The sequence below is a fragment of the Thunnus albacares genome, chromosome 11 (assembly GCF_914725855.1).
Source record: "Thunnus albacares chromosome 11, fThuAlb1.1, whole genome shotgun sequence".
NCBI lineage: Eukaryota > Metazoa > Chordata > Actinopteri > Scombriformes > Scombridae > Thunnus > Thunnus albacares.
Genome location: NC_058116.1, coordinates 17,722,605 through 17,750,553, shown reverse-complemented (window position 1 = coordinate 17,750,553; position 27,949 = coordinate 17,722,605). Strand labels below are relative to the sequence as shown.

Genomic DNA, 27,949 nt, shown 5'->3' with positions numbered 1-27,949 from the left:
AAAGAATCAAAACGTTTAGTGAATGCAGTCGATCACTGCATCATGTGGACGATGTATCTGAACAATATAAAGAAAAACACGCAGTACATCATCTTAACATCAAGAGCATTTTTACACAGTTTTCTTATGAACTACTGCATTTATTTAAAAGAAAAAATAGTGAATGTACCCCACATTTGTCGTTCACTACTTTGATGCAGATTAAAAAATCTAAACAATTTCCATTTTACATGTAAATTAAGAGTTTTGTGCAACTTTGGTAAATGCTCTCTCTCTTCTGTTCCTCACAGACAGATGTCCTGGTAAAAATGTGAACTATTTTCATGGTGAAGATAATCTACAGTACACTCAAACTCCCACTTACTAATAATGTGGTTGAAAGTTTAAAATCGTTAATAAATGGACCCTTGAGCTTAGATTCTCTTCACCAAACAGTCTATTGTTCACAAAGGTTAAGAATGAACATCCATGCACATATTATAGAAATCATTCTTCACCCCAAATCCCCAAAATAACTATTTTCCAACCAGTTCTGCAAATCAAACAACTTTGACTTTTATTCAATCCATGTGAGGACATCAGAGATGCATTTTGAAACAAGAACATGTTATTAATCCAGTGCAGTTCAAAAAAGACTTTTTTTTCAACTGTCAGCTGGTTCATAAATGGTTCACCTCCATGTGAGATAAGGCCTCAATGGACTCCTCAGACTGTAGTGACTCTCATGACCAGCTCTCGTGTGCTATTGCTGGGTTGGCTGCGAGGCTCTGGCTGCCTCAGGTGGCTGAGGAGGTGGAGGATGTTGTAGGGACAGTGTTGGTCAGGAACAACGCTCCCGTTGTTGGGATCAACGTGTGTTCCCAGTCCTCCTGAGGCCGTCACCACGGCTGTAGAAGTGGAGCCGGTGGCTGTGGAAGCTACCACCATCAGTGAGGAGGTGGAGGTGGACACTCCTATCCCAGTCTGATAGCCTTGGTTGGGCTGAGACAGAGTCCTGTCCACAGTGGCGTCCTTCAGGTCAGCGCTGTCCATAGATTTATCATAGTTCAGAACCTTCCACTGCTGGTTCACGGCCTGCCAGCGGTGGAAGATGCGAAACACAGAGGGTCCCTCGTGGACAATTAGTGCTGTGGAGATGAGAGCATCAATTAGACAATGTCGCTGTCTGGCAGCAGTATACAAAATGATATACAGTATATCTCTGCAGTGGGAGAGTCACCGTTTTAAAGCCTGCAGAAAGTATTAGCTGCAGAACAAAACAACTCATCTTTCAAGTATAGCACCATAACCCTGAGATAAGATCTTTATTTCTTAGAAAAATTGTAGACATGGCACAACTTATGACACAGTAATACTCAATACTCAAAAATGATGCATTTGCTCCCTGGGACTGTTTGATAACCTCTTATCACAGTTTAAAATTGTTTATTGATTTATGTTCACTGAATTCAGTATCTGGGAAATTGAAATAAATCTGTCACAAGACAGATTGATTGGACCCCAAGATTTGACTGTTTTTATCATATTAAAGTCATGTAAAGAGAAATACTGTATAAATGGTTTTAAATAATCTGCTTAACCTGAGCACAACCATTACAGTACAGTTTATAGAAACTGTATTGATCATACAGCTACCAATGGTAATGTCTCTTATTACAGTTATAGTTCTGATATGAGAAGTTACATAGGTCTCAAATATTGCAGCAACCATAGTGATCACAATTTGAAAAATATGGACATTTAATAATTCCCAACCTCTTCTATATTTACAGTTTTTTGTTAAAAACAAATCCTGTCTCTCTCCCTCAGCTCTGTTTCTCTCCCTCTCTAACTTTGTGTGCGGATAAGTGAAAGTCGAGTCTTTGCTCTTTAATGTTTGCCAGGTGACAAGTTAATCTCTGTAAAGTGCAGAGTTAATGACTCCACACTCCTTGCCACCAAACCGGAGACAATCCATCTCCTCTTCCTCTCATCCTGCTCTCTACTGCAGTTGGCAGTTAGAGGTTTCATAATGTGAGATGCCATCACACAGTCATCCAAAACACACCGCGGGCTTCAGAGGACAGCAGGCTTAAAACGGATGCTACAAGTTTTAATTTGGACACCCACACAAACTCAGAAGACGGTTAAAAATGTTTCACTGCAGTTTTCACTTGTTGTGTCACTTATATGAGTGCAGCATGAATTAAGTTTGCCTAAATTTGGTGCTGCAGCTTTTATTATTGACTCAAAAGCATTTTAATGTATGCAATGCAAACCACTTCAGTTGCTGCAAAGACGATGTTTGGAACATTCAGCATTTATGTTTAATTCATCAAACAAGCTTTGACCCAGCATTTCATCATCTTTAATATAGTAACTGTACTATACTGAATGTTACAAAAATATTAATCAAATTATATGCAACATAAATTCTGAACTGGTACGTTTCAAGAAACCAAACACTCATTATTCATTTGAAGTAGTTCACTCTGTGCTACAGATTTATTGTATAAATTGTCAACAATGTGAATCGTTCATCATTTGTGTCTAGCCGGCGGCTTTGATTGTTGATTCTACTGAGCACCTATGACATTATGTTTATTGTTTGTTTTGAATGTATAATATTAAATACTCAATATTAATCTCGTGTACAAACTCACTCCAAGAATTATAAGCATTAAATTCAGTCATAAATAATAGGCCAGTGTTGAGTTTAGCACCTCACCGATGCAGACTACATCCATGAAGCCGTACATGCCGTAGCAGATCTGGAAAAGCAGGTCTTGGCGCTGCCAGCGAGCCGACGGGCTGAAAGATGACCACACCAGCCAGGAGATACTGGCCATCAGGAACAGGGAGCCCAAGATGGCTGCTGCTATCTGCACTTTCTCTATCACTGTCAGGGAGATGGCCTGCCACTGTATGAAAACACAGACCGCAGTACAGCTTAGTTCTTTGTGTTCCTTATTTCTCTTTTAGCTTAACCAAATATTTGAGAACACTCTGTGAGGCAGGGACCAGAAGAACACATACATAATGAGAGGTGCCGACAAGATAAAGTCACAATCAATGGTTACAATCATCAATGAAAAAGCATTAATGGACTGGTCTCTCCTTGATCTACTGTGCCCTGGATTGTATCATTTGTACATTGCTTTGGACAAAAGTGTCTGTCAAATGAATAAATGTAAATGAGCTGCATTTATATAGCGTTTTTATCCAAAGCACTTTACATTCTGCCTCTTGTTCACACATTCAACCCCCTACTCACATACCAATGCCAGTGAACTACCATGCAGGGTGCTTGAATGATAGAAACTTGGGGTTTCATTGTCTTGCTCAAGAAACAGATTACTAAACGCTTCCACCAAAACAAATGCATCAAACTTCAGGGAATGCTACAGCTGCAGCATCAAACAGCAGCATTTCACACATCAGCGCTGCCTTGAAAAACCTAAAAGAAATCTATGTTCACTCGACAACCCTATCATTTCACCAAAGTCTAAAACTGAGAGGAAAGTTCCCTCTACAATCTGTCTGTTCTCTTGAACAGAAGGGAAAGAAATCTTGTTTAATACAAAAAGCAAAGTTTAATTCAGAACTAGAACTTCAGTAAAGATGGTATGATTTCTGAAAATGGTGTTTTAGTTGTTTGATACTAAAAAAAACTTTAATATGAGAACTGAAAATGCATCCCGATGAGTCCAAGAGTGGAAGGGCCAGGGGCTATGTAACACTTACACAATATACCACAACATTTCTAACACTGAGATGGCAAAACAACTCTTCCCAGAACTTACAATAACTTGGCCGTGCCCCAACTGGTGAATATTTCCCAACTGATAAAATTTTGGCTTCTAATCCATCTCTCTTCCCAGCTAAAAGCTATTTCAAATAACCAAGAGCTCACCTGTAGCGGGTTCTTGGTGCTGATGGCAATGACCTGATATTTGTAGTAGCAGAGCTCGCAGGCCCAGGAACCTCTCTCACTGATCCACTTGATGAGGCAGGGCTGGTGGGTGCAGCGTACTGACCCGCTGCAGCGACATGGACTCAGGAGCTCCCCCTGTAGGAAAGAGGAAGCATCAGTACTGTGTTACATTTTACAGTACACAGAATGCGATAAAAAATACTGCAAACTACAAGGAGAACAAATTTGCTAAAATTTACTGCCTCACATTTCTGGATTGGAGCCTAAGAGTGGGATAAGTAGTGATTTGATACAGAAATCATTGACCGGCAACCCAGTTTTCTCATCTCGTTTACCCCCTGCAGGAAAACCTTTTACAAGAAACAAGCTTCACGTTACACTATACATATACTGATATTTCTTTGCAGTTCATGCTGGCTTTTTCAGTTTCTTAGAGCTTTGCATGCACACACACACACACACTCAAGACTACCCAGCAATGCACGTCATATTACAGTAGAGCACCAGTTCAGGTGTGAAATGAAAGCTTTGCTTTACACCTAGTTGACAGGCAAAATGCTTGATTACTAGCACCGTTGAAAAGTGTAGGATTAGTCACTGAAGCTTCTGGCAAAGGATAAACACCAACAAAGCTGCAAAATACTGCGCTAAAGGTACACTTTTAGTGCAGCTCTTAAAGTGAATGGAGCAGTCACATATACACAAATGTTTTTCTATAGATGCTAATGTAGTGAGACCAAATCCCCCAACATCTTCCTTCTACTCTCCCTGCCTTCCTTCTCTGCTTGCACCTGATCTTTATTAAAGAGGAATCATAAAACCTATAAATACCTTGTACCTTGTTAAATATGATGGATTTCACTGCAAAAGTATAATAGTGATGCTTCTGCTGTGTGTATAACCTCTGGATGTCAGTGGCCTTGATGTTGAAGAGGCAGGTTTGTGACTCACCTCAGCAGCCCAAAAGTCATTAGGATAAAGGCCTGTTTTTCGGGAAGCATTTGAGCAGAGCAATAACCTAAATTTTCTCCTGAAGAGGTCCTCTGTGGTCAACAGTAGCATATTAGACTGAAGAATTGTAGATTTTTTTCAGCCTGCACAAGGCTCTTAGATCCTTCAGCTTAAGTTAAATAATGAAATTCACTTGATTTGGCATTACAAGATTTCCACGAAACAGCGATATGTGCTCAGACATATTCTTAACCAGCTATTCTTAAAATATATTCAACCTGAGGAACTAATGGCTGATTTATAATCTCTCACCTTGAGCTCCAATCTCATTAAAATATATTAGTCTTGTGATATGAGATGTAGATGATGACCCAAAAAATGCAGGCCTGCCATCTTTGCAGGCCCTGACCTGCAGTTAAATAAATTTTGATCAATAAAATTCAAAGCAGGACTTCTTTTATAATCTTAATGCTACTGAAGAAAAAGACTGTAGTGAATGATAAAATAAATTAGCTAAACCCTTCTGCTGCAAGAAAACTCTCAACCCCTCTGAGCTGAGGCATTCAGTTTCTAAGCCAAGGTATTGTTAATTTAAACATGACACAGAGTCTGGGGAGAATTGCAAAACTGTGCTGACATCTCTGACAGACGGTGCAGCGCCCTGGTCGAGGAGAAGGGAGGGAAAAGCGAGGAGATGGAGGAGAAAAGGCCCATCTACAGATGGCCAGGGTGGGAGTGTATTGGCAGGAGCACCAGAACACTTCTGCCATGTCCAGTGGGACTCACACCGCTCACTGTGACTGGCCTGATTGCAGCCAAGAGCTGAAACCTGGACCACTCTAGTACAACCAAGGCTGCAGAGAGAGCGTCTGATAACAAACGTGACATTACAGCCCACACATACAGAAAGTGATAACTAAATGTCCTTTTGTTGATCAAACAGCAATGATCATTGAAAAAAGAAACTGGAGCATACTGTATGAAAAAGATGATACATTTGATTGCTTTGGCTGTGTTATTCTATTTCTCTATGCTGCATTATCTGAAAAACACCTCAGTGCACCTAATTTTCTCCTTATAAAATTGGATCCACTCCCAATGTATATAATGACATGAAACTAAATTAGCGATGGCTATTCACTTTTCTTCAGGGTCTGGAATCAATGCAAGTGAACTCCATTAACTCCAAGCGAGGGGAAATTGTGGCTTTATAAACTCGCTCCCACAGAAACTGAATGAAAGCGATTTCTACAATGGCCAATGACATTCAGGCCACAAGCATTTCTTTTTATGAGAACTTACAATACTGCAGTCGTCTGAAAAACAGCTTCATATTCATATTTTAACCATATTCAACAAGTTGGAGGGAAAAGTACAATCACTGAATAATGAAACTGATGGTCATATAATTTCAAATGTATTTACCTATTATGACTTCTTGTAAAACATACGCTGGGGGATGTTTCACTCATGGCTTGATTTAAGGAGCCATTAGACCTACAGTGATGGTAATATGAATAAAAAAGCAACTAGGGTTCATAATTTAAGTTTATGAACTCACAGCTCCTACCTATAGACTTCAAAAAAGACCAAAAAAATGTTGTGCTTATGTAAGGTGTTTATAGCACATTCCTATCAAATGGCAGAGAGGCCATCCTACATGCGATGCAATACAGACAGCATAATGCTTCTGCACAGCCATAAAGAACGATGCTATCTTGACCCCTCGAGGCTTCTCATTGTACCTCAGACAAACACGCTGGGCGAGTGCATTAACTGTGTTGTGATTTAGGAGGGAAAGAGAACATTTTTTTCTAAGCAGCAGGGACTCACATATTCCCAACATGCAGCTGAAGTGAAGACAGGACACTAGAAGCATCAGCCCCAAAGGGCACTTCAATGTAATAGTGCATGACAATTCAGGAAAGGATCCTTCACTCATAGAAACATTACATGGGTTTTCTCTATATGTCATTTTTAAAATATCCCATAATAGTTTTGTGCACTCCAAGACTCTTTACTGAAAATATAGCAGAGAAATTGCTAATGATTGTTCTTTCAGTGATGAGGTAAAGAAAGTCTGAAAGCAAATGCTTTTATAAAGCAATCGCTTCATTGCAAGTAAAGCCAGACTCCTCTGTAAAGCTTCTTTCTGACCCTTAGCTAAAGAGAGCTGATAACGGATTGAAATATGTCTCAAGTTATCTGTGTATAAAAACACAGACTTGAGCTATAGAGATAAAAGACATGAATTTATGCGATATCATCTGATGTTGACTTAACTGTTCATGAATACATTCTGTGTGTCTGGGGATGTAATCAGACTCCAACAGAAGAAATCAGACTTAGGTTCAGAATTTCTATCTAGATACTCACATGCCGTTATGTACGTTTAAAAGGGTTACTGGTCCCTGTAATCATTTATTTTGTCCATACTGGCTGTGAGGTGATCCCATCATAGGGCGATTCTTATGTAAGAGATGGGGAACATTATCATAATAATTGCAAAGTTACAATCTTCTGTTTGTCTTTTGCTGTGCAGTGCTTCCTTGTTGAGCTGAAGAGAAGGGATGGTAGGGATAGACAGGACGGGATTTCATACTAAAAAGACTTACACAAGATATTTAGTTGATTTTCCTAACAGAGTGCTGAAGCCTCATATTAGCTTTTGCATTTTTACACGTAACAAGGACTGTGAATGTTGTCCGCCATCTCTCACAAAGGATTTATGCTCAAAGGTATCACTTCATAGCCAGCATGGAGAAGAGGAACGATTACAATAAGCCAATCGATACAGAAAGAAAGATGTGAATTTATCCTTTAAAACAATACAACTTGGGTTGTAAATCTCTGATGGCACCTCAAACAAAGAGGCGCCAAAACACCAACATCAATTTGATAACACAGACTTATTATCGTTTGGTGCCATATTAAATTAAATTACAATCATTTTTCAATGGCTTCCTCTGTCAGACACTCAAGGCTCTTTTCTGGTGGGACGCTTGAGGAAAGCTACGTCTCTCACTCCCTTCTTTACTCTGTCTTGAGTATCGCAGCCTTGGGGATGGAAGTATTTGGGAGGTGGATTGTCAGATCAGATACTCGCTGCCTTGGTCTACGTGACATCCTGGAGGCTAAGGGAAGAGCACAGGATAACTAATGTCCCCACTGCCTGTATCACACCGTGACATACAGGCAGTCCACTCATCTCTCTTTTCAAATGGAGCCTCATTCTCCTTGTACTCGTTTACACCTCAGCAGATCCATATCTGGACTTCACCCAAACCAGCAGCAAGAGACGACAGGAAAAGGAAGGCCGGTGATAGATAAGAATGTGCATACTGATAAGACAGCATGAAATCAGGCGCTATTGACTAGCTGCAATGTCTCAGGAAGGAAGCATCGATGAGATGAGTTGGAGGAGGCCATGGGAAACTGCGAATTTAGAAGGCAGTACTTTGTATGCACTGCAGAGCACACCGACTATCTGAGGACTTTTTCTAAAAAAAAAAAACAAAAAAAAACGTTGAAGCCTTGTCTTCCAATCTCATACCCCATGTCAGTAATAATTAGAGAGCCTGAGCTCAGAGGTGAAATGGTGCACAAAATTGCTGTTGGAGTAATTAGTTGATGAAACATTGAGAGATTATAGGCTATACACAGTGCAGTGACCATGAAATTATACAGTAAATCTGCTGCTTGTGTAAAGGAAAGGCAACTATGAGTACAGACTGCCGGATAAAAAGTTATGTTCTACACCTCACTTATCTTGCTTCACATTTTTTATAACCTCCCTACCTCCATTACCAATTGGTGAGGTGTGACATATTCGTCAAGGTGGTCTCAAAGGCTCTGTCAAACAGTGTAACTAATGTGTCTGCAAATTGCCAAGTGCCTGCTTCTCTGTTATAATTTAACATTATTTATTGCGGCACACCTCAGCCATCTTCTTTCAGAATTTTTCCTCTGATGATTGATGTAGTGTGACATTATCATCAATATGGCCCCAAAGACGGAGGCACGCAGTGTGATTAACTTGAAGGCTGTTTCCGTCTGTTCTGTATACATTTTCCTCCTTTTTTGTGCTGTTTCCAGGTGGTGCGTGTGAGCAGCAGACTGAGAGGTATTATTTGATTTTTTCATGCATGTATTGCTTCAATATGAATTCACAGTGTTTGGCTATAATGAGTTGTTACTGCATCTCAGTGTATCCTCCTCACTTGTCAACCATGGGGACAAGGTCTTTCATTATCCTCCCACTGGTATATCTGACTTTTCAAGCCACGCGGAGTGATGAGTACAGGATGCAGTGGGATCTCTGCTCAGAGAGCTCTCCAGCTGTGCGGCTGGCCCAACAAGACACTGGGAGGGGGTTTTCTCACAGGAAAACAAGCTTGACCAGTGACTCCGTATTTAATAGGAAGTCTGTTACACTATCAGAGCTCTGCTGGGAAGGGATCATTTCCTGACCTACACTAAATGTGCAACATTTCCATCACTTGGTCTGGTCTTTAATTCTCCTGTGCTCCTTGGAAGGCAAAGAGGTGGAAGATTAGATCCCAACCAAATACAAAACCTTATTTTTAAATCTTCAGAGAGAAAGTGTGTGGCACTTCCAACATTACACATGTATATTACTTTAATATTTAGGGGAACATTACCCCTTGACTTACGTGTTCTGGTCCCTGGAAGCAGATCCTGCACACAGGCGTCCTGAAGCCACTTTCCGTGTAGCTGGTGAGGGAGAATCTCTCCTCCAGTTTGCCCTTTGAGCAGTCATCAGAGGAGCTGCTGCAGCCGCGCAGTGCCGCCGACAGCTCTGCAGCATCAACCCAGCCCGCCACCTGCCGCTCGGGTGGCCCGGTGGCTCCTGCTGCAGGTGGGGTAGTCCGGTCCACTGCGGGCTGGTGGCTCCGCGTTAGCGTGTTGTTATTGTCGGGGACGGTGACACCTGTCTCATGGCTTTCCGTAGCTTGGCTGCTCATGGGGGTCAGCGGAGGCAGCGGCGTCGGCGGTGCCGGTGGCCCGAGCAGGAGCACCCTCAGGTCACCTAGCAGGACGCAACAGCGGCTCTTCAGCATGCCCTGGCTGCGCAGCATCAGCCTGTCTCCGGCCAGAAACTCACAGCACCGTGCAAAGGTGCAGGAAGAAAACAGCATGTACTGTATGTACCCCCGTCATAAGCCAACACTTCTTCATATGTCGTGAGATGGGATAGTGGGGGCAGGGGGGGCGTTTTCAAGTGTTTGCCGGGATTTTACAGCAGCGTTGTTAGTTTTCTATGTAGATATTCATATATTCCAACTGAATGTCTTTTATCGGCTCCCCACGAGGTTGTAAATCCAAAAAGCAGATAAATCCCACCGATGCAAACAAGTGTCTGAAGCCATTAAGTTCAATAAAATGGAACGGCTAAAAGAGGAAAGTCAAATGTTAGATTGATAGGAATATGCATTCAAGTAACAAGGCTATGGCCCGTTCACTCACTGTCATTTCATGGCCTTAATAGTCTGCCTGGTCTGTACAACATAAACTAGCCTATCTAGACAGGCTTCTCCCTCCAGATTCACGTCGAGTGCAGAAACCCGAGAATCAAATCAGCCTTGGGTACAATAGACTACAAAACAAAATGTCAGCGCCCAATCTTTAAAATTCAAATATTCAGACAAACAACGAATGACATTTTAAATCAGTAGAGCTCAGATTTTCCTGTCGACGTCTTGTAAGGTTTCAAAGCAAATCAAGTCAATGCGGTGCCATGTTAAGAAGCGAAATCTGTCTTACCTGGCGAGCTACAGCGATTTCTATACGACTCACAGTTTCAGGATTTTTTTTTTGTTCATATATCTCCAGCCAGACTGCAGGTCGCTGGCAACTCTCCGTGAAGCTTACATCCCAAATGACCGAATTCCCATATCCGAGGAACAAACCGATGGGTTTAAATCCGTCTGGTGGGCTAAAAATCCAGCAGGATAGTCGGACTGTCCCTCTCTGGGTGAAAGTGTCCGTGGCCCCGGATTGTCCTGTGATAATTGGCTGTTGAATCGGTGCTGCAGCTTCAGCACCATGATTCCTGGGACAGCTCCCAGACGCCACACGTCATCACCGCACAGTGATGCAAGCAGCCAACTCATTACTACAAGTCAGAGTCAATCACCTGTTTTAGCCAAGGTATCCATAAATCATAGTGTCTGTTTTCTGCCTCTTCAACGTGCAAACAAAAAGCAGGAAATGTAATTGTAGCCGCTAATGATCAATAATTCAACAATTCGATTATCAGACAACACAAGGCGCAACGCAAATTATTCATAACAGCTCATTTAAATAGCGTCATTTTGCTCAACACAAATATCAGTTGGGTTGAAAGTGGTCTAAACCTTACATATAATCACGTCTAAGGGATTATTTTCACTATCGACCAATGTGCCGATCGCTTTCCCACTGATTAATCATTTGGTCCATATATGTTAGAAAATAGTGCCCAGGTCAAAACCCAAAGATATTCAGTTTAAAGGCTAAGAAAACCAGCTAATATTCACAACTGAGAAGCTGAAACCATGCATGTTTTGGCAGTTTAGCTTAAAAAATAAACTTTAAAAAAAACTATAACTGGATTATTCAAGTTGTTGTAGATTAGTTTCCTGTCAGTTTCAATTAGTCGACTAATTGGTTCAGCACTAAAAAAAAAATAGCAGTATCAAAATGTAAAAATAGCTACATTATTATAAGTACGACCCATATTACTTGAGCACAGAAGTATCATCATCAAAATATCAAAAGTAAAAGTACTCATAAATCAAAATACCCCCTTTTAGAGTGCTATATTATTATGTATATCATATTATTGGATTGCATTAATATACATCAACCAAGCACAGTATGATTTATTTAAAGGATGGTTCACAGTTTTTCAAGTTTGTCTTAAAGCAACAGTCAGGTGTCCATATAAACACTGAAAGAGGTTTTCCTGGCTGTAATCTTTCCTCCTGTTCATACTGGCTGTTAAAAGATCCCCTTCAAATGCACTTTCAATGTAAGTGATGAGGGCCAAAATCCACAGTGTGCCCACGCAGTTATTTATGCAAAAATGTATTTAAAAGTTTTTAAATACATTTTTGCACAGAAGGATGATGATTTTGTCCCCCATCACTTACATTGTAAGTGCGTTATGAAGATCGGTATGACCAGGAGGAATGATTATGGCAAGGAAAAACTGTTTCAATGTTCATTTGGGCACCTGACTATTTTATTTTTATTTTTGACTATTTTGCTACTTTTTTATTTTACTGTTTTAAGACAGACCTGAAAAATTGTGAACCCGTCCTTTAATCTGAAAGTAATGGTTGTCAAATGTAATAGAGTAACTAACTGTAGCGTTAAAAATATATAAAGTTCCCTTCGAAAAGTAGTGGAGGAGTAGTATTAGCTATCAGAGATAACGCTACCTAAGTAAAGCACAATTGTATTTAACGTTAAGTAAGTACAGTACAAGTTAAATGCCCCAAATTTCCACCTCTGTCTAACAGTTTAAAACAGCGTAATTTCCATTTTATCAGAAAGACATTTGAAAAGATACGGAAGATATGTCCAGTTGAACTTACCTTGTGTATTTAAAAATAAATAATGTTCCTGAATTCTTCTTTCAAGTCAGTATATCACATATATTTGCTCAAGTTACACCAAAATGTTTGTTTTCAACATAACAAAATAATAATTAAGTCTGTAACGTTTTGATTGTCGGTTATCTTTTTTGGAACGTCACATTACGTTACTAAGCAACCGACACCTCCACGTGTTTGCTTGTTTTTCTACGTCACTTCCTGCGCGGCAGATATTGAAGCAGCTAGCACATTGACAACTAGCAGCTAGTCGAGCGTTATTATCGTTGCCGTCTTTAGATCATACAGCGGGTGAACTGTTCTTCACGAATGAATGCTCACCTACATTCAACATCATTGTGACGCTGCCGATATATTTGGTTGCTACATTTTACTGTTTCCGCCCAGGTTAGCAACATTTTAGCTGCTTCCGTTAGCAGGGGAGGCTGCAAACTTTTAACGTGTCGGTCATAAATTGTACCGATCGCACAATGATGGACCCCGTATTTGCAGGTAAATAAATGTTTTCACTAGCTCGGAGTGTGACTGACCGTCATCTGGATTTGTGAATGACTGTGAAGCAGTGAGTTAGCATTAGCTGCCACAAAGGTTACCGTGATGTCTTATCAGCTAACTGCAGAGCAGCAGCGAAAGATTGAAGAGAACAGACGGAAAGCTTTGGAGAGAAGAGCCCAGAGACTTGGACAGACCGTCACCACCAATAAGCAGAACTCACCAGGCTACAACAGTACATCAGTAAACGTATTTCAGCCACCTAAACAGAGCGCTCTTCCAGATCCTGCAACGCTAAGTCATCACAGAGAAACTAATGACCAAGCTTCTGCACCAATGCGGTTTGTTCCGCCCTTCAAAAAAGACTCACAAAGTTTCAGTAATCAAAACCCAAAGCTCCAGCAGGTATCTGGCACTGGGAACCAAATCAAGCATAACTTTGCTTCGTCAAGACAGGTGAGATCTGAGCTTGAATGTTAAAGTTCCCCACGAGACATGTTTTAAGATATAGGCCTATATAAAATGCTGTACTTTGATTAATAATATGTATCTGATTAAAAAAAAACAACATATTTTTGAGTGGAGGGGGGACTTTAAATAAGTTACTATTGGGTGGAAAATAACTTCAGAGTCTTTTTTGATGCGTGTTACTGTCTTTCCTTTTAGATACAAGTTATTGACCCACTTCCTCAGGCAAAAAGTCAACATGTGAACAGCCCTGTCTTGCCTAGCGGAGGAAGCTTTGGTGTGAAGACGTCTCAGCCCAAACCGAACCCTACTTCCAGCGGCTCTGGTGGTGCAGTCAGCTCATTCTACAAGCAACCAAACAAACCCGCCCAAAGTCCTGTAGCACAGCTTCCCACAAACTCCTCAACTTCAAACGCTGTACCTGCTAAAAAGCCTGCCATTTCTGTGATAGGAAAATGTGTAACTCACACAGAGGGCCGTTTCAGAGTAGAAGTGGGCTACCATGTAGAGCTTATTGCTGTTTTCAAATCCATCCCCTCCAAGAACTATGGTAAGTAACTGCAGCCCCACACCTCTCACCACCCTTGGGGAATACCACCACAAATACATGTTCAACCTGTAGGAAACACTGGTATATATATTGAAATATAAGCATATATTATATAAATGAGGCACATTTTCTTATTTTGTTTAAAGTTCAATTAGATAGGTCAGTATGAATACATTTTTAAAAGTAGTAGGGGAATGCAAATGCAATGACAGCATCATCGATTACAAACTGGAATTTAAACACAATATTCAAGAAAGGACAGCATGAACAAAGCCTCCTCCTTTCTCATGCTTGGTTTACTTCACATATCAAACTCAGACCAAAACAGGTGTAAATCAAGTAAATTCTGCAGCACCAAGTCCCAAATAGCTCTGTGGTTAGAGCCTCAGTAGTTGTTCACTGACTGTATTGTGTTCTGCAGCAGCCAGTATTGCAATTGTCAAATAATGACCAGCCCTGGCATCACACAATGCATCTGCCCACGCAACTGGGACAACCTGCTAGTCCAGACAAATAATGAATGTCTGAACTCACCACAATCAAAGCAATATAAACTGCTATCTTTGGCCAAAGCTACACAACTCTTCTCTGTAGAACAAACCAGGTACACAAATCTTTCATCCGTAGCACAATCAGTTTTCTAAACAGCAATACCAAATTCCAACATGTAGTAATTTCACTCTTCATGTCTGGTTTTCTAATCATCTAATCATCTCTATAACTGTGCTGTCCTCTGAGATAATAAAGTAGCATGTTCTTTCTGTCTTAGATCCTGCCACAAAGAAGTGGAACTTCGGTCTGGAGGACTATCAGCAGCTAAGTATGTACATTAGGGAAATTGCCAGATGAAATATTTTGACTCAAGCATGCACTCTTTTAGAAGTATCCTAAATTTAAAGTCATGAGAGATGCTGCATCTGCTCCGTCTTGACTTACTGTATGGGTCTTGGCTCTGTCGCAGTGGAGGAAGCAGCAGCTATTGCCTCTGTGTCTTTGAGGCCTCTGGAGGGAATGGATGCGGTGGACGTGGCAGCAGCCACCAGCCGAGCTCGTGATGGTGCAGCACTGGGGGCTCTGCTGAAGCTGTGTAACGGCTGGCAGAGGCCTGGGGCCACTCTGCAGGGCCAGTGCATCCTGGTGTCTGCGACGAAGTTTGAGGTTGACATTGGGTACCATGTCGATGTCATTGCAGCATTTAAGCAAATGCCAACAAAGAGCTATGGTAACAGTCAAATTATGCAATTAATATCCTTATCATTCATCATGTTTCATTTGCATTTTACGGCTTCTGATACAGTTTTTTTTAATCATTTGTTGGTTGTTTTTGAAGACATGAAAACAAGAAAGTGGAGCTTTTCACTTGAGGATTACAAGAGACTCAGTGAGTAACATTTGCTTTATTTTGCAGTTTCATGTATGATCTTTTGTGTTCCTGTTTGTCTCTGTTACATTCACCATCTTGTATAACTGTGCTGTGTTCCATACCCAGTGGATCTCCTCGGTGGGATAGCAGCAGTGGAGGTGGAGCCTCTGCCCAGGGCAATAATCCAAGCTTTCTCTGCCAGTTTTGATGGGCCCCGAGCCAGGTCTGTAGACGTCCCTGAGGCAGACCTCTCCAGCATCGAGCCCAAGCTCACCTGCAGCCTAATGCCCTTCCAGAGGGAGGGAGTCAAGTAGGTGCCTTTGGACAGCCGTTAGTGTAACACCTCTGTCAATAGCAGAGACAGTTATCCATAAGTGATGTGCTCTTGTGCAAATAAAAAAATACTTAACAAGTCACTTTTTGTTTGCCATTTCTCTGTGATATTAAGTTTCTGTAGATTTAAAGGGTCAGATCACTGTGGCTCCACTCATTTTCCAGCTGTCTGTATTAATATTTCTTTGTGTCCCTACAGTTTTGCAGTGTCTAAACAAGGCCGCCTCCTCCTGGCTGATGACATGGGCCTGGGGAAGACGGTGCAGGCCATCTGTATAGCAGCCTATTACAGGAGCGAGTGGCCCTTGCTGGTGGTGGCTCCTTCCTCTGTGCGATTCACATGGGCTGAGGTAAACAGACATTCAGCAGAAGTTAATCAAAGTTATGTGCCTGGAAGAAAAATAGCTGATTACTTAGTTGGTGTTAAGATTGTATCACTTTGTTTCCATTTAATCGCATCATTATTGGATTGCATTAAGTCAGCAGGTATTAAATATATCCTTCTTTAGACTCCTTTGACAAAGTTCTGACCGACACATTATAATGTTGGTTTCTGCTTTAACCTCTCTGCATTGGAGGAATGTTAACACTGTTCCCTAAGGACTGCAAGCACTTTGTTAGGGACTTTATCTTCAGTGGGGAAGATGGCAGTATTGAGTTTCATGCTTCCATTTTTTTGTCTGACAGGTGCAGATGATAATTTAAAAACGTGAATTGTTTTTTTATGATAAAGATGCTTATACTGTACAGTTTAGTTATTTGGCCACTTTCGTGAATTCTGCCTTGCACAAAGAGCTGCTTTTTCTGACATAAAAGCTTGAAATATATTGTTTACAGTTTGCATCATTTTTATTTTCCTGTACTTGAAAGCATACAGTTGACAGGTGCACTTCTTGGACCACAAAGCCACCGTGACGCCCCCACACTTGGCATCAGAGAAATGTTCAAGCCTCTTTGACCTCATTTTACTTCGGCAATTTTCACACTTTCTAGTTTCAGAGTTCATCTCAGGTGTCACTTTTCTGTGTGTCTTGTAGCAACTATTCTCTGCTTAACTCACAGCAGCGTTAACAGGCTACACCAGCAGTACATTTTCAGACAAGCGTTCTTGACCTTCTGTTTACTGACAAGACAGTCTAATAGATAGATATCTTGGATCAAATGTGATTCACCAATCGGGAGTTGGAATTGTGGTGGAGAGTTTAGTCACAGGATATGGTCCCATTAAAGAACACTTACTCTGTCTGGCTTGGCTCTTATCTGCGCCATTAGACTTGTGCATTTGGCCAAATCTACTGCAAAGTATGGGAGCTTATAATTTAGTGAGTTTCAGCTCGGTTGGCAGGCGAATGGAGAGTTAATGAATTGTCAGAAACATTCGGGCCACAGTGGACAATTCTTCAAAGCACAATGATTGGTTGTTCAAAATGCAGCTGTGATAGCAGTTAAAATGAATTATTTGTGATTAGTAACTTTTTAACCAACTGTCAGTGACAACATTAATTTTATTGAATGTGTGTTGAGAGATTAATATATTTCCAGTGTAGGTGGAAAAGTAAATCCTAGAAACCAATATTGTTATGTTGAAGTCTTTGCCTGAGTGTCATGATTCAGTAACTTTGTCTGCAGGCCTTCAGACGATGGCTCCCCTCTTTGACTCCTGACAGCATCAATGTGGTGGTGAAGGCCAAAGACCATCTGCGGTCTGGTTTGGTCAACATCATCAGCTACGACCTCTTGAGTAGGATGGACAAGCAGCAGCAGGGAAATCCCTTCAATGTTCTCATCATGGTCAGTTGTAAGGTTGAACTGTGTAGTATTCAGACATAACTGTTTGCAGCTAAAATGCTCAAGTTTTTCCTTTTTTTTTCTTTTTTTTTTTTACTTCAGTCAGTAGATTCATTGATTGATACTGGAAACAAGTTTTCTAAGATGTTTATGATATTTTTGTCATTCTGTGCAGGATGAGTCTCACTTTCTGAAGAACATAAAGACTGCTCGTTGTAAGTCAGCTTTGCCTCTGCTAAAGGTGATTTTCTTTCTCTTCTTTTTCATCTAATTTTGCATTTGAATTCAGAATATTATAACCTATACCAAAGAGATCATGTTCTTATTTGTTAGTGATGTTGCCTGGCTTTAGCAGGATATCTCAAAAACAGGGTCCTGTTCAAAGAAGCAGATCAAGACTTATCAAGATTATAGCTTTGCTGAGAAAAGCAGTAGAGTTTTCCTTTGTATTAGTCTGTGGAAATGCAGAGTACCGAGGGAGCTCCAGCTTTTGCAAGCAAAATTATCCAGATAGTTCAGTAAAACTGTTGAAACAAGCCTTGGTTTGCATAAAATTGGGCCTCTGAACAATTGATTCTATTTCCGTGGATCCTGGGATTTTTGCCATCAGACTTTTGTAAGTCTTTTTACCCTTAACTAACAGAGGCTGTCTCGCAGCTGTGTGTGCACACGATCCATTTATCTATCCGCTTTACCACCAACAGTGAAAACACAATACAGACTCACATGAGACGAAAGTAAATGCAAGTTAATCGTTTCAGTTGTCATTGGATGAACAACAGGATGCTTATTTTTCAGCTATGTCAATCTCAGTATGTGTGAATACACATGTTACAACTTGCATTGGGTACACTCATTGGGCCTATGAGCAATAGGCATAATGTACTGAACTGTGGTGGAACAGTGAGGTGGAAAATAGTTCAGCATTGTCAGAGTGGTTCACTCTCTGAGGGTTTACTATTTGAACTTGAAACTTGAAAAAAAAGACAGTTTCTGCACTACGCAAGTTTCCAAAGCTGTTTGATAATCATTTCATACCTCTGAGACCTTTTTTTTTTTTATTTGCACACCTGCCACAGGTGCTGATGGGATCCCTGCACTGATGCACAGTTTTGTCTGTGTTACTGTATTAGAGAGATTATTGTTTTGTATATGTAATATGTATGAATATTGGCTGGTAACATACATCAAACCAGCCAACGTTGCAACATTACAGCTCATGTTTGGGTTTTTTGGCTCTAGGTTGGGTGTAATTTCTTGCTCTGTCACCTTGCAGTGTTCCTAATCAGACATATTTTTCTGTCCTCAGGCAGCGAAGAGAGTAATTCTTCTGTCTGGGACCCCTGCCATGTCCAGACCATCTGAGCTCTACACACAGATTCTGGCTGTCAGACCAACACTCTTCCCACGGTTCCATGACTTTGGGATTCGCTACTGCGATGCCAAACAGGTAGCTTAAATCTGAGGAACCCTCGTCTGTCTAAGTGTGACACTTAGTACTGTTAAGATTTAGTAATTCCAGGACACACAGAGGACATAGATGGCTTTAGGTGTGCAATTTGCATGTATTGATTTATCTGCCTCACCGTACTTTCCAGGAGATGTCCAGTATGTGCACTAGTGTCAGACACATAATGGAGATTTTAAAAAAGGATCAAAATCGATGCCACAGAACCAGAGATGACATTATTCCATGTCAAAACCAGGCAACTACATTACTCACAATGCAACTGAACTTCAAATGGTCAGAGATTTGGATTTGTTATGCTAGTAGTTGCCAATGTAGCCTTGAGCTGCTAGTCTCAAGCAGAGAAGATGAGCGAACCACAGAGGTCTGGTAGCCTCACTTCTTTCTAACTCCACTTTTTCAAACTTGTAGTCTTCAGCCCCTACCGATGCTGCATTAAGTGACACCACTTGAAGATTTTTTGCAGCTCCCCTTTTCACATACAGTATGCAGTAGTTCTCCCCAAGACCTGTAAAGAGACTTTGATGTGTAAAATTGGTAGTTCCCCTTCAAAACTAGTTGGTTTTTAGGTGTCAAAAGATACTTTTACCGGTATTTTTTTCCATTTATTTCATCTCCTTTTGTTGCTCTACTCTTTCCACGAACATTTACTTAATTTTAGTGGACTCAAGTGGGGAACGAGCTGCATGATTTAAACCAGTAATAGCCTAAATTGGCCATAATGGCTAATTAATTTTGATGATCATGGGGATTTGATTGAAGTTCAGACCAGCTGGACTATCACAGTTGCATCAAATGTTTAAATTGACTAATATCTTAGCTTTTATGACTTCTAGTTAGTCTCTGACTGATCCTGGTGTATGATCGAAAATAACTCTGATATTGAACACTTCCAACTCCAAGGGTCTGGCCACCTGCTCTCAGTTTTTCAGCTCTGCCTCCTGTGCCTCTTTCCCATCTTTTCTTAATTTCTCTCTTCTGCATCATTGCTTATCCCCTCCTCTAGATGACTTGGGGCTGGGATTACTCGGGCTCCTCTAATCTTGGGGAGTTAAAGCTGCTGCTGGAGGAGTGTCTGATGTTGCGCCGCCTCAAGTCTGAAGTTCTCTCCCAGCTCCCTGCTAAACAGCGCAAGGTTGTCACAGTGACTATAGATGGGATCAACACCCGCACAAAAGCTGCTCTGTCAGCTGCAGCCAAGGAGTTGGCCAAGGGACATCGCAATGTGAGTTACAAATGTTCCCCTTAGCCCTTAGAATTTGAAGTTTTTGTAAGCATAAGTATTCACAAAGACCTCAAAGATAAATTGCTCCAGAAATATATGACTTTCCAGTTTTCACAATGAGTGAAAATTCAACCAATCTTTGCATCACTTGCAGATTTCTCCTAAAAAAAAATGGTCAAATGAAACAAGTAAAATAACACAAAAATTGAGCTAATTGCATCTAAGGTTTTGAGAGAAGCTGTGCAAAGTCCTGATGCAATAATTACAAAAAAAATTGTTGCTGAAAAATGTAAAAAAAAAAATAAAAAAAAATAAATAAAAAAAACCCAAACCTCCTAATTAAATGTATCCCAAAAAGACAAACCTTCATGGACATGCAAATTAGAAGTAGACCATAAAAAACATGAACATTATACATATTCATTATACATACAGATACCTAGTAAGAGGGGGTCAAAGACTGATGCATATACATTATATCAATTATATAAAATACCATGATATCGATATACATTATTTGGAGTAAAGTAAATAAGTTTAGTGTATATCACCAATTCTATGTACCTCACCATATTCAACAAGTTCTCCCATTAACAAAAAATGGAATACAGAAGTTCACTGTCCTTAAAATCAAGACCCTGGGATTAAAAGGCCTCACAGTTAAGAAGAGGTTGAGAAATCTTTGTTTAGGCCAAAGAAGATGTGTTTCCTCTTTCCTCTTCTTCATATGAGGGAGTCCTTTCAGTCCTCAGACACTCACAAGTACTTTTAAAACGACCCCGGATACTCCAGTGAGCATTATTTTAAGTGTTTATACACTCCGATGGGACTGAGTTGCTGAGCCTGATTGTGCATAATCACACTGCTCCTCGGAGGAATGGCTCTCTTATCAAATCATCAAACAGAATCTGCTGTCAGTTCTTATCTTGTGTTGTCCCTTATCTCTCTTTCAGAAAATGGAAGAGAAGGCAGCCCTCCTCGTCTTTTATAACCACACAGCTGAAGCCAAGCTGCAAGCCATTATGTACGTACAGTCCTTCTAACGGTGGGGATCAGTAATTCAAATCGGCTTAGATTTGATGAGTACTTAGATTAAATTGTAAAATGAATCAGAATCTGTAGTCAGTGTACTGTAATTGCACAAGCTTTTTGAGACGAGAAAGTTTTAGCAAGTACGCATAAAAACGGAATATTTTCATGAGCTTCTTTGGCAAAAGTGCTGTGTTGTTTCTGCCACTGACAGGGAGTACATCACAGACATGTTGGAGGGCGGGAGAGAGAAGTTTCTAGTGTTTGCTCATCATAAGTTAGTCCTGGATCATATCACCGCTGAACTGGGAAAAAAGGTGAGTAAGATGTACAGGTAACATGCTGCACAATAATATATAATATATATGCACATAAAAAAAGCATATTTTTACTTTTTAACTATTACAGTAACTCCAAGGTCAACATCAGTACCTGCAGGGAACAAGTTTGGGGAGTGTTGAGCACATTTGAGCTCAATTATTAACTATTTATTATTTTTTATAAGAATTGCTTTAATAAATTAAAGCTGCAAGCAGCGATGAACGGGCCTCCGCGCACGTCAGGCTGCGGTGCAATCGAAGGGCTTCTGTCACGGGCATGTAGATGTCTTCAGACCTGGGCTGTTTTCAGACAGTGCAAGAAGGAGATAAACATCACTTCCTTTGTCCACTATTTTGCCTGCTGTTGGGGCTGCTTCGCTGAAATTTTGTGGGGGGCGCTAATCAGCCAGTTTGCATCACTGATGGAATATTGTCACGTAGACGTGTTCAGGCTGGGACTCTTATCAAACATGAAAAGTTTGGTCCAGACTGCATTTACAATAAAGTTATAGCAACTTCCTCTGTCATGGCAAAACATCAAATCTCAACGGTGTGAGGATGAGAATTTTCTGCAGGGTGAGACATGTCTGTCTTGCTCACACCTGTGTCATCAAAATTATGCAAGTTTTGTGCCCATTCACTTGAATTTCAATTAGTAAATTGAAAACTTTTGATGAGTTTGTGTGTAAAACAAATTAATTTCCTAATTTTCATCAAGTCTATTTTTAGAAAAGGAAAGACTTGACCTGGTCAAAGTTTGATTGACATGTGTACTGTCAGGTGTGTAGAGACAATAAGTAACTGCAGCTGGACACTGAAAAATACTCATACAGCGCTGCTTGAAAGTTTGTGAACCCTTTTTTTTTTCTGTATTTCTGCATAAATATGACCTAAAACGTGATCAGATATTTACACAAGTCCGAAAATTAGACAAAGTGAACCCAATTAAACAAATGGGACAAAAAAAATTCATCTTTTTCATTTATTTATTGAGGAAAATTATCCAATCTTACACATTTGTGTGAGGCAAAAGTATGTGAACCCTTGCTTTCAGTAACTGGTGTGACCCCCTTTTGCAGCAATAACTTCAACCAAACACTGTTTATCAGCCCTGCACATCAGCTTGCAGGAATTTTAGCCCATTCGTCCTTACAGAACAGACTCAACTCAGGGATGTTGGTGGGCTTCTTTGCATGAACTGCCCACTTCAGGTCCTTCCACAGCAGTTCTGTAGGATTAAGGTCAGGACCTTGACTCAGCCATTCCAAAACATTATCTTTCTTCTGCTTTAACCATTCTTGGGTAGAACGACTTGTTGTTTAGTGTCGTTGTCTTACTGTATGAGCCACTTTGTGTTGAGCTTCGGTACACAGATGGATACCTTGGCATTTTCGTGTAGAATTAGCTGGTACGACTCAGAACTCATAGCTCCATCAATGATTGCAAGCTGTCCTGGTCCAGAGGCAGCAAAGCAGCCCAAACCATGATACTACCACCACCTTGTTTCACAGATGGGTTAAGGTTCTTATGCTCAAATGCAATGTTTGCTCATCGCCAAATAGACTGCTTCTTATTCAAGCTGAAAAGTTTGATTTTGGTCACATCCATCCACAGAACATTGTTCCAATCACCTTCTGGCTTATCCATGTAGTCTTGAGCAAACCGTAGACGGCTGCAATGTTCTGTTTGGAGAGAAGTGGCTTTTTTTCTTGCAACTCTGCCATGCACACCGTTGATGTTCAATGTTCTCTTGATGATGGACTCATTAACATCGACTGTAGCAACTGCAAGAGAGACCTTTAGTTTCCTAGACGTTACCCTGGGGTCCGTTGTGGCCTCCTGGACTATTACATGCCTGCTCTTGGTATGATTTTTGTTGTTCGACCACTCCTGGGGAGGACAACAGTGGTGTTGGATGTCTTCAATTTGTATATGATCTGCCTGACAGCTGACTGGTGGAGTCCAAACTCTTCAGAAATGGTCTTGTAACCCTTTCCAGTTTGGTGAGCATCAACAACTCTTCTTCTAAGGTCCTCAGAAGTCTCCTTTGTTTGAGCCATGACACACTTCCACAAACCTGTGTTGTAAAGCTCAGAGTTTGACAGTGAAGACCCAGATTTCTCTTCTTTAAATAAGGCAAGGCCTCCCAGACTCACACTTGTTTGTCAACCCATTGATTGAAAAACCCAACTCTAATTTCCCCTTCAAATGAATTGATAATCTTAGGGGTTCACATACTTTTGCCACGCACAAATATGTAACATTGGATCATTTTCCTCAATAAATAAATGAACACGTGTAAGGTTTTTGTCTCATTTGTTTAACTGATGTCTCTTTATCTAGTTTTAGGACTTGAGTGGAAATCTGATCATGTTTTAGGTCATAATTTATCAGAAATAGAGCAAATTCTAAAGGGTTCACAAACTTTCAAGCAGCACTGTATATTTGAATGGAGAGTGTGAGCGAACCCACACCTTTTTGAATATTTACTGCCTCCACATATTTTTAGATACAAACTTCATTTGAACTTTAAATGAGTCATGAGACTTTGACCTACAAGTTTTGAATTTACATGGTTTTCCTATCTTTTACTGTTTTTGAGATATCAGAGTGTGAGTTTTAAAGTCTTCCTGTGTTTTTATAATGAGTGTGTATTGCGGAATGTGTCAAAACACTGAGGGAGTGACATGATGAGGAGCAGTTAGAGAGGAGTACACTTCTGGGGAAATATCCTCATTAATCCCATAACTTTGGCCAAATCTTACATCAAATCATATTTTCGTTGGAAATTTCATGGTGAATTCATTGATACAGGTTTGAAAGTGGTCAGACTGATAGTTTATACGTCAGAAGTCTTTGTTTGACACAAAGTTCATGCCCATAGATTGCCTCCCCCATTGTTTTACATTGTAAGGGGTACATTTGATGTGATGTGATGAGGCACTGCAACTTTGAGGGCTCATAAAATCCAAACTGTTCGAGTTATTACAAAGTTTTTAACAACTTTTTTTCAGCACATTGTCATAAGTCATGTATTAAAGGTTGAAGCCGATACCATTAACGCCCTCGGAGGAGATAGCGTTTGTTTGGAGGCCAAAATTGAGGGAAAGGCTAATTGCGGACTTCCTGTTGGATTTAGGTCAGGGTGTCAGCGTGTGATTTGTAGGTCTCGGTTAGATGAATAATTGAGTTTTGGTTTGATCTCTCTACGACATTCCTACGGGCCGTGGCAGCCATTTTAGCTACATAGGTGGCGCTAGAGAGCACAATTAGGCACTTTGGGGGTTAATTTTTACATTTTATCAAATTTTTAACCAGACCTTATGTGCGTGCCAAATTTGGTGAGTTTTTGAGCATGTTTGAAGTGGCGTTATAATGAAGACAGACAGAAGAAAGAAACCTTTCCCTTTGGGCTCAGGCCCTAATTAGTTTGTTTTGTCTGGAGCATTGCTCACTTTGCCCCCCTACTTGAACTCATTCTGTTTGGTATTTGTTGGTCATTGTAAGCTCCCTTTGTCTTAAAGAGGACATAACTGGGACTCTACTGGAATATCTTTGCATTATTTACAGTTAAAAACTTATTTATCTTATACTGGCCCTTTATGCAGCCCCTCTGTTTAGCCTCTGTCTGAAACAGGCTGTTTTAGCTCCTGTGTCTTTAAGGCTGCACTCCTGATGAGCCCACTCCGTTCTGATTTCACCTCTTTTTTTTCATTCTTTACTCAAAATGTTAACTTCTCAAATGTTTGAGCCTGAATCAGATTCAAAATATGTGAGTGGACAATGCAAACAACACAAGGAAAAACCTTGGCAACAAAGACTACGGACGGCTGTTTGGGGGCATGTGCGAATCTGATGTCAGTTTGGTGGGGAAGGTAAGGAGGTAACTTTGCAAATGGAGAATCCAGAGCAGGCTGAAGTCTGGGCTTTTCTTTTGCAGGGAGCATTTTATATACGTTCACCTCCAGTTTTTGAACTTTGTCCATGTTTAACATAGACATCCAACATCATAACAGTATATAAATGACAGAAAACCAGAAAAATGTCCCCTTTAAAAGAATAGTTGATTTTTAGTCGTGTTGAAAAAGGCACAGCAATTAAAATGAATTTCCTTTCACTTCACCTACAGAATGTCAGTTTCATCCGTATTGATGGGACCACTCCGTCAGCTGAGCGACAGCAGCTCTGTGAGAGGTTCCAGTACTCAACCAAGACCTGTGTGGCCGTGTTGTCTATCACTGCAGCCAACATGGGCCTCACCCTGCACTCTGCTGATCTGGTGATTTTCGCTGAGCTTTTCTGGAACCCCGGGGTAAGGCATCTCTACAAAATACTGTACGTTCATTTTTTTTAACTACGTTATTAGGAACACATCTGCAGTCCTGTTTTGGATTTGATTTTTGGTTCCAGTCCAACCCAAATCTCTTAGCCTCTTTTATCTCACTGCTTTGATTTTTGAGTCTGACACCCTTCAGTCAGTCAAACCGTGTAGGCAGCTGTTTCCAACAATTTTTTTTTTTTTTTGATAAACCCACTTTAAGCTACCTGCCAACATCAAATGACAGACAGAGAAAATTACTCATGGCTTATGAAGAAAGTACATTTGGCAGCCATGTATTTTTCTCTGGAGTTGGAGGAGACTTATTCAGGGCTTCAAGAAGAGTGAGGGAGACTTGATATTGTTCAGGTGGCCGGAAACATGACTCCAAAGTAATGCTTATGTTGGTCATGTCTGCTGGATGCATTAAATGAGGAAATATTTTTGGACAACAGTTTAAGCCAGTGATCTGGTCATGGCTCTCAATGTGTTTTGATGTTTTTTTCTGGCCCTCAGTGGCCAAAATAGATGAATGTGTTTTAAAAAAACAATATGGCAGAGTTCTTACTGTAGTGAGAGAACAAGGGAGGATAGTACTTGTCCTTGCTTCATATATGTAAATTGGAACATAATTTCACTTTCAAATCCAGAAACAAAAACATTTTACAAGGAACCACATCCACCTCATGACCGTCACACACCCTCTCCATGCCAACAGTGGAGTAAGCAATGACAAAGAAGTGACACGGATTGTAATGCAGACAAACTGGGCATTTCAAGATCAGAGTAAAAGGGGGGGGGGGAATCCAGAGTAAAGTACAACTTATCTTAATTTAACTTCTGTGCTGGTAATTGGCAGGTCTTGTGGAAGTGGTTTCCCTCTGTTCAGGAGAAATCTTAATAGCTCTGTAATTTCAAGTGCTGACAGCTAAATTATAAGCCTGAATAACAGTTTTCTTAAGCAGTCATTGAGCTTATGGGGACACTGCAGCTGATTGAAGGCAGGAAACAAACCTCAAATGCTCTTTTTTTTCTTTTTTTGCATTGCTCTAAAGTTGAATGCTTTTCTGCTGCAGGTTCTCATTCAGGCAGAGGATCGGGTGCATCGTATTGGACAGACCAGCAATGTAAATATTCACTACCTGGTTGCCAAGGGAACTGCTGATGATCACCTGTGGTATGTGTCAGTCAGTGTATTCTATTCAAACTGTGTTTGGTCAGGGTCAAGTTAAAGTGGGTTGTCTGTGTGGTGCTGTGCGCACATTGTGACAAGCAGTGAAATGAAATGTGTCAGTCTGTCATAATGTTCAGTATCTATGTGTTCATCCAGGCCAATGATCCAGGAAAAAATGAATGTCTTGGAGCAGGTTGGTTTGTCTGAGTCAAACCTGTCAGACAATGCTGTGAACGCCAGCTTCCACTCTAGGGTAAACTACACACGCACACACACACACGCTAACCCCTACCAACACAGCTTACTTTGCTAAATCTAAAATGTTTCTGTAGTCATGAACTTATTTGGATTTTTTCAGGACCCCAATCAGAGGAGCATCATGGAGATGTTTCAGAGGTCGTTCACTGAGGATGACGACATAGACGAAGCCGTCTTATTGGAGGCTGCAAACGACTGGGAGGACACCCCACCAGAAAACAGTTCTGGACAACAGCACGGCTCGCTCATACAAACCCCCAGCAAAAGGACCATCAAAGACTTTTTCAGCAGATAATTCAGGACACTTCAGTGTTGACAGATTATATAAGCATCACTTAAGTTCCTACATTTCAGCCCATCATGATGATATGAATGTATTTTGTTATTGTGAACATTAACAAATCTTTATATACATAATACTTCAGTTATATTAAAGCTATTTTAGTAGAAGTAAAATAATACTGTAATCAACTTTTATTTTTTGCTAACCAGAGAAAATAAATAAATCTGTAACTTGAGGCTATTTCACAATTCATTGGAAACTGGAACCTGACTGGTTGTAATGGCGATTAGTTTTCATTTTCAAGTTTCCCAAAAATCTGCTTCAGTTTTACCTGGGAAAAACCATTTGTCAGATAAATTCATAAATCTTAAAGAACAAAACAAAAAAAGTCACAGTG

The 27,949-nt window shown here is 40.6% G+C and overlaps 2 protein-coding genes across 6 annotated transcripts; one reads left to right on the top strand and one right to left on the bottom strand.

The window, feature by feature from the left end:
* Positions 1-533: 533 nt before the first annotated feature.
* On the bottom strand, positions 534-13,284 carry marchf4 (membrane associated ring-CH-type finger 4). Of its 5 annotated transcripts, none has more exons than XM_044366101.1 (5): positions 13,199-13,284; positions 9,538-10,276; positions 3,893-4,048; positions 2,708-2,900; positions 534-1,127 (listed from the first exon to the last, which is right to left on the bottom strand). In XM_044366101.1, the coding sequence occupies exons 2-5, from the start codon at positions 10,021-10,023 to the stop codon at positions 706-708; spliced, it is 1,257 nt and encodes a 418-aa protein (XP_044222036.1). In that variant the 5' UTR covers positions 10,024-10,276; positions 13,199-13,284; the 3' UTR covers positions 534-705. The 5 variants fall into 5 exon arrangements, with proteins under 5 accessions (XP_044222036.1, XP_044222039.1, XP_044222035.1 ...); XM_044366104.1 differs by having other exon boundaries at positions 9,538-9,914; positions 13,199-13,220; XM_044366100.1 differs by lacking the exon at positions 13,199-13,284 and adding an exon at positions 12,466-12,612.
* On the top strand, positions 12,690-27,787 carry smarcal1 (SWI/SNF related, matrix associated, actin dependent regulator of chromatin, subfamily a-like 1). The gene is made up of 17 exons (XM_044366093.1): positions 12,690-13,431; positions 13,642-13,993; positions 14,763-14,813; positions 14,955-15,215; positions 15,324-15,374; positions 15,483-15,666; positions 15,889-16,039; positions 17,319-17,480; positions 17,653-17,718; positions 18,787-18,927; positions 19,952-20,170; positions 21,124-21,194; positions 21,414-21,516; positions 25,649-25,831; positions 26,914-27,014; positions 27,168-27,264; positions 27,370-27,787. Exons 1-17 carry the CDS (start codon positions 13,081-13,083, stop codon positions 27,562-27,564), a joined length of 2,739 nt encoding a protein of 912 aa, XP_044222028.1. The 5' UTR covers positions 12,690-13,080; the 3' UTR covers positions 27,565-27,787.
* The last annotated feature ends 162 nt before the right edge of the window (positions 27,788-27,949 follow it).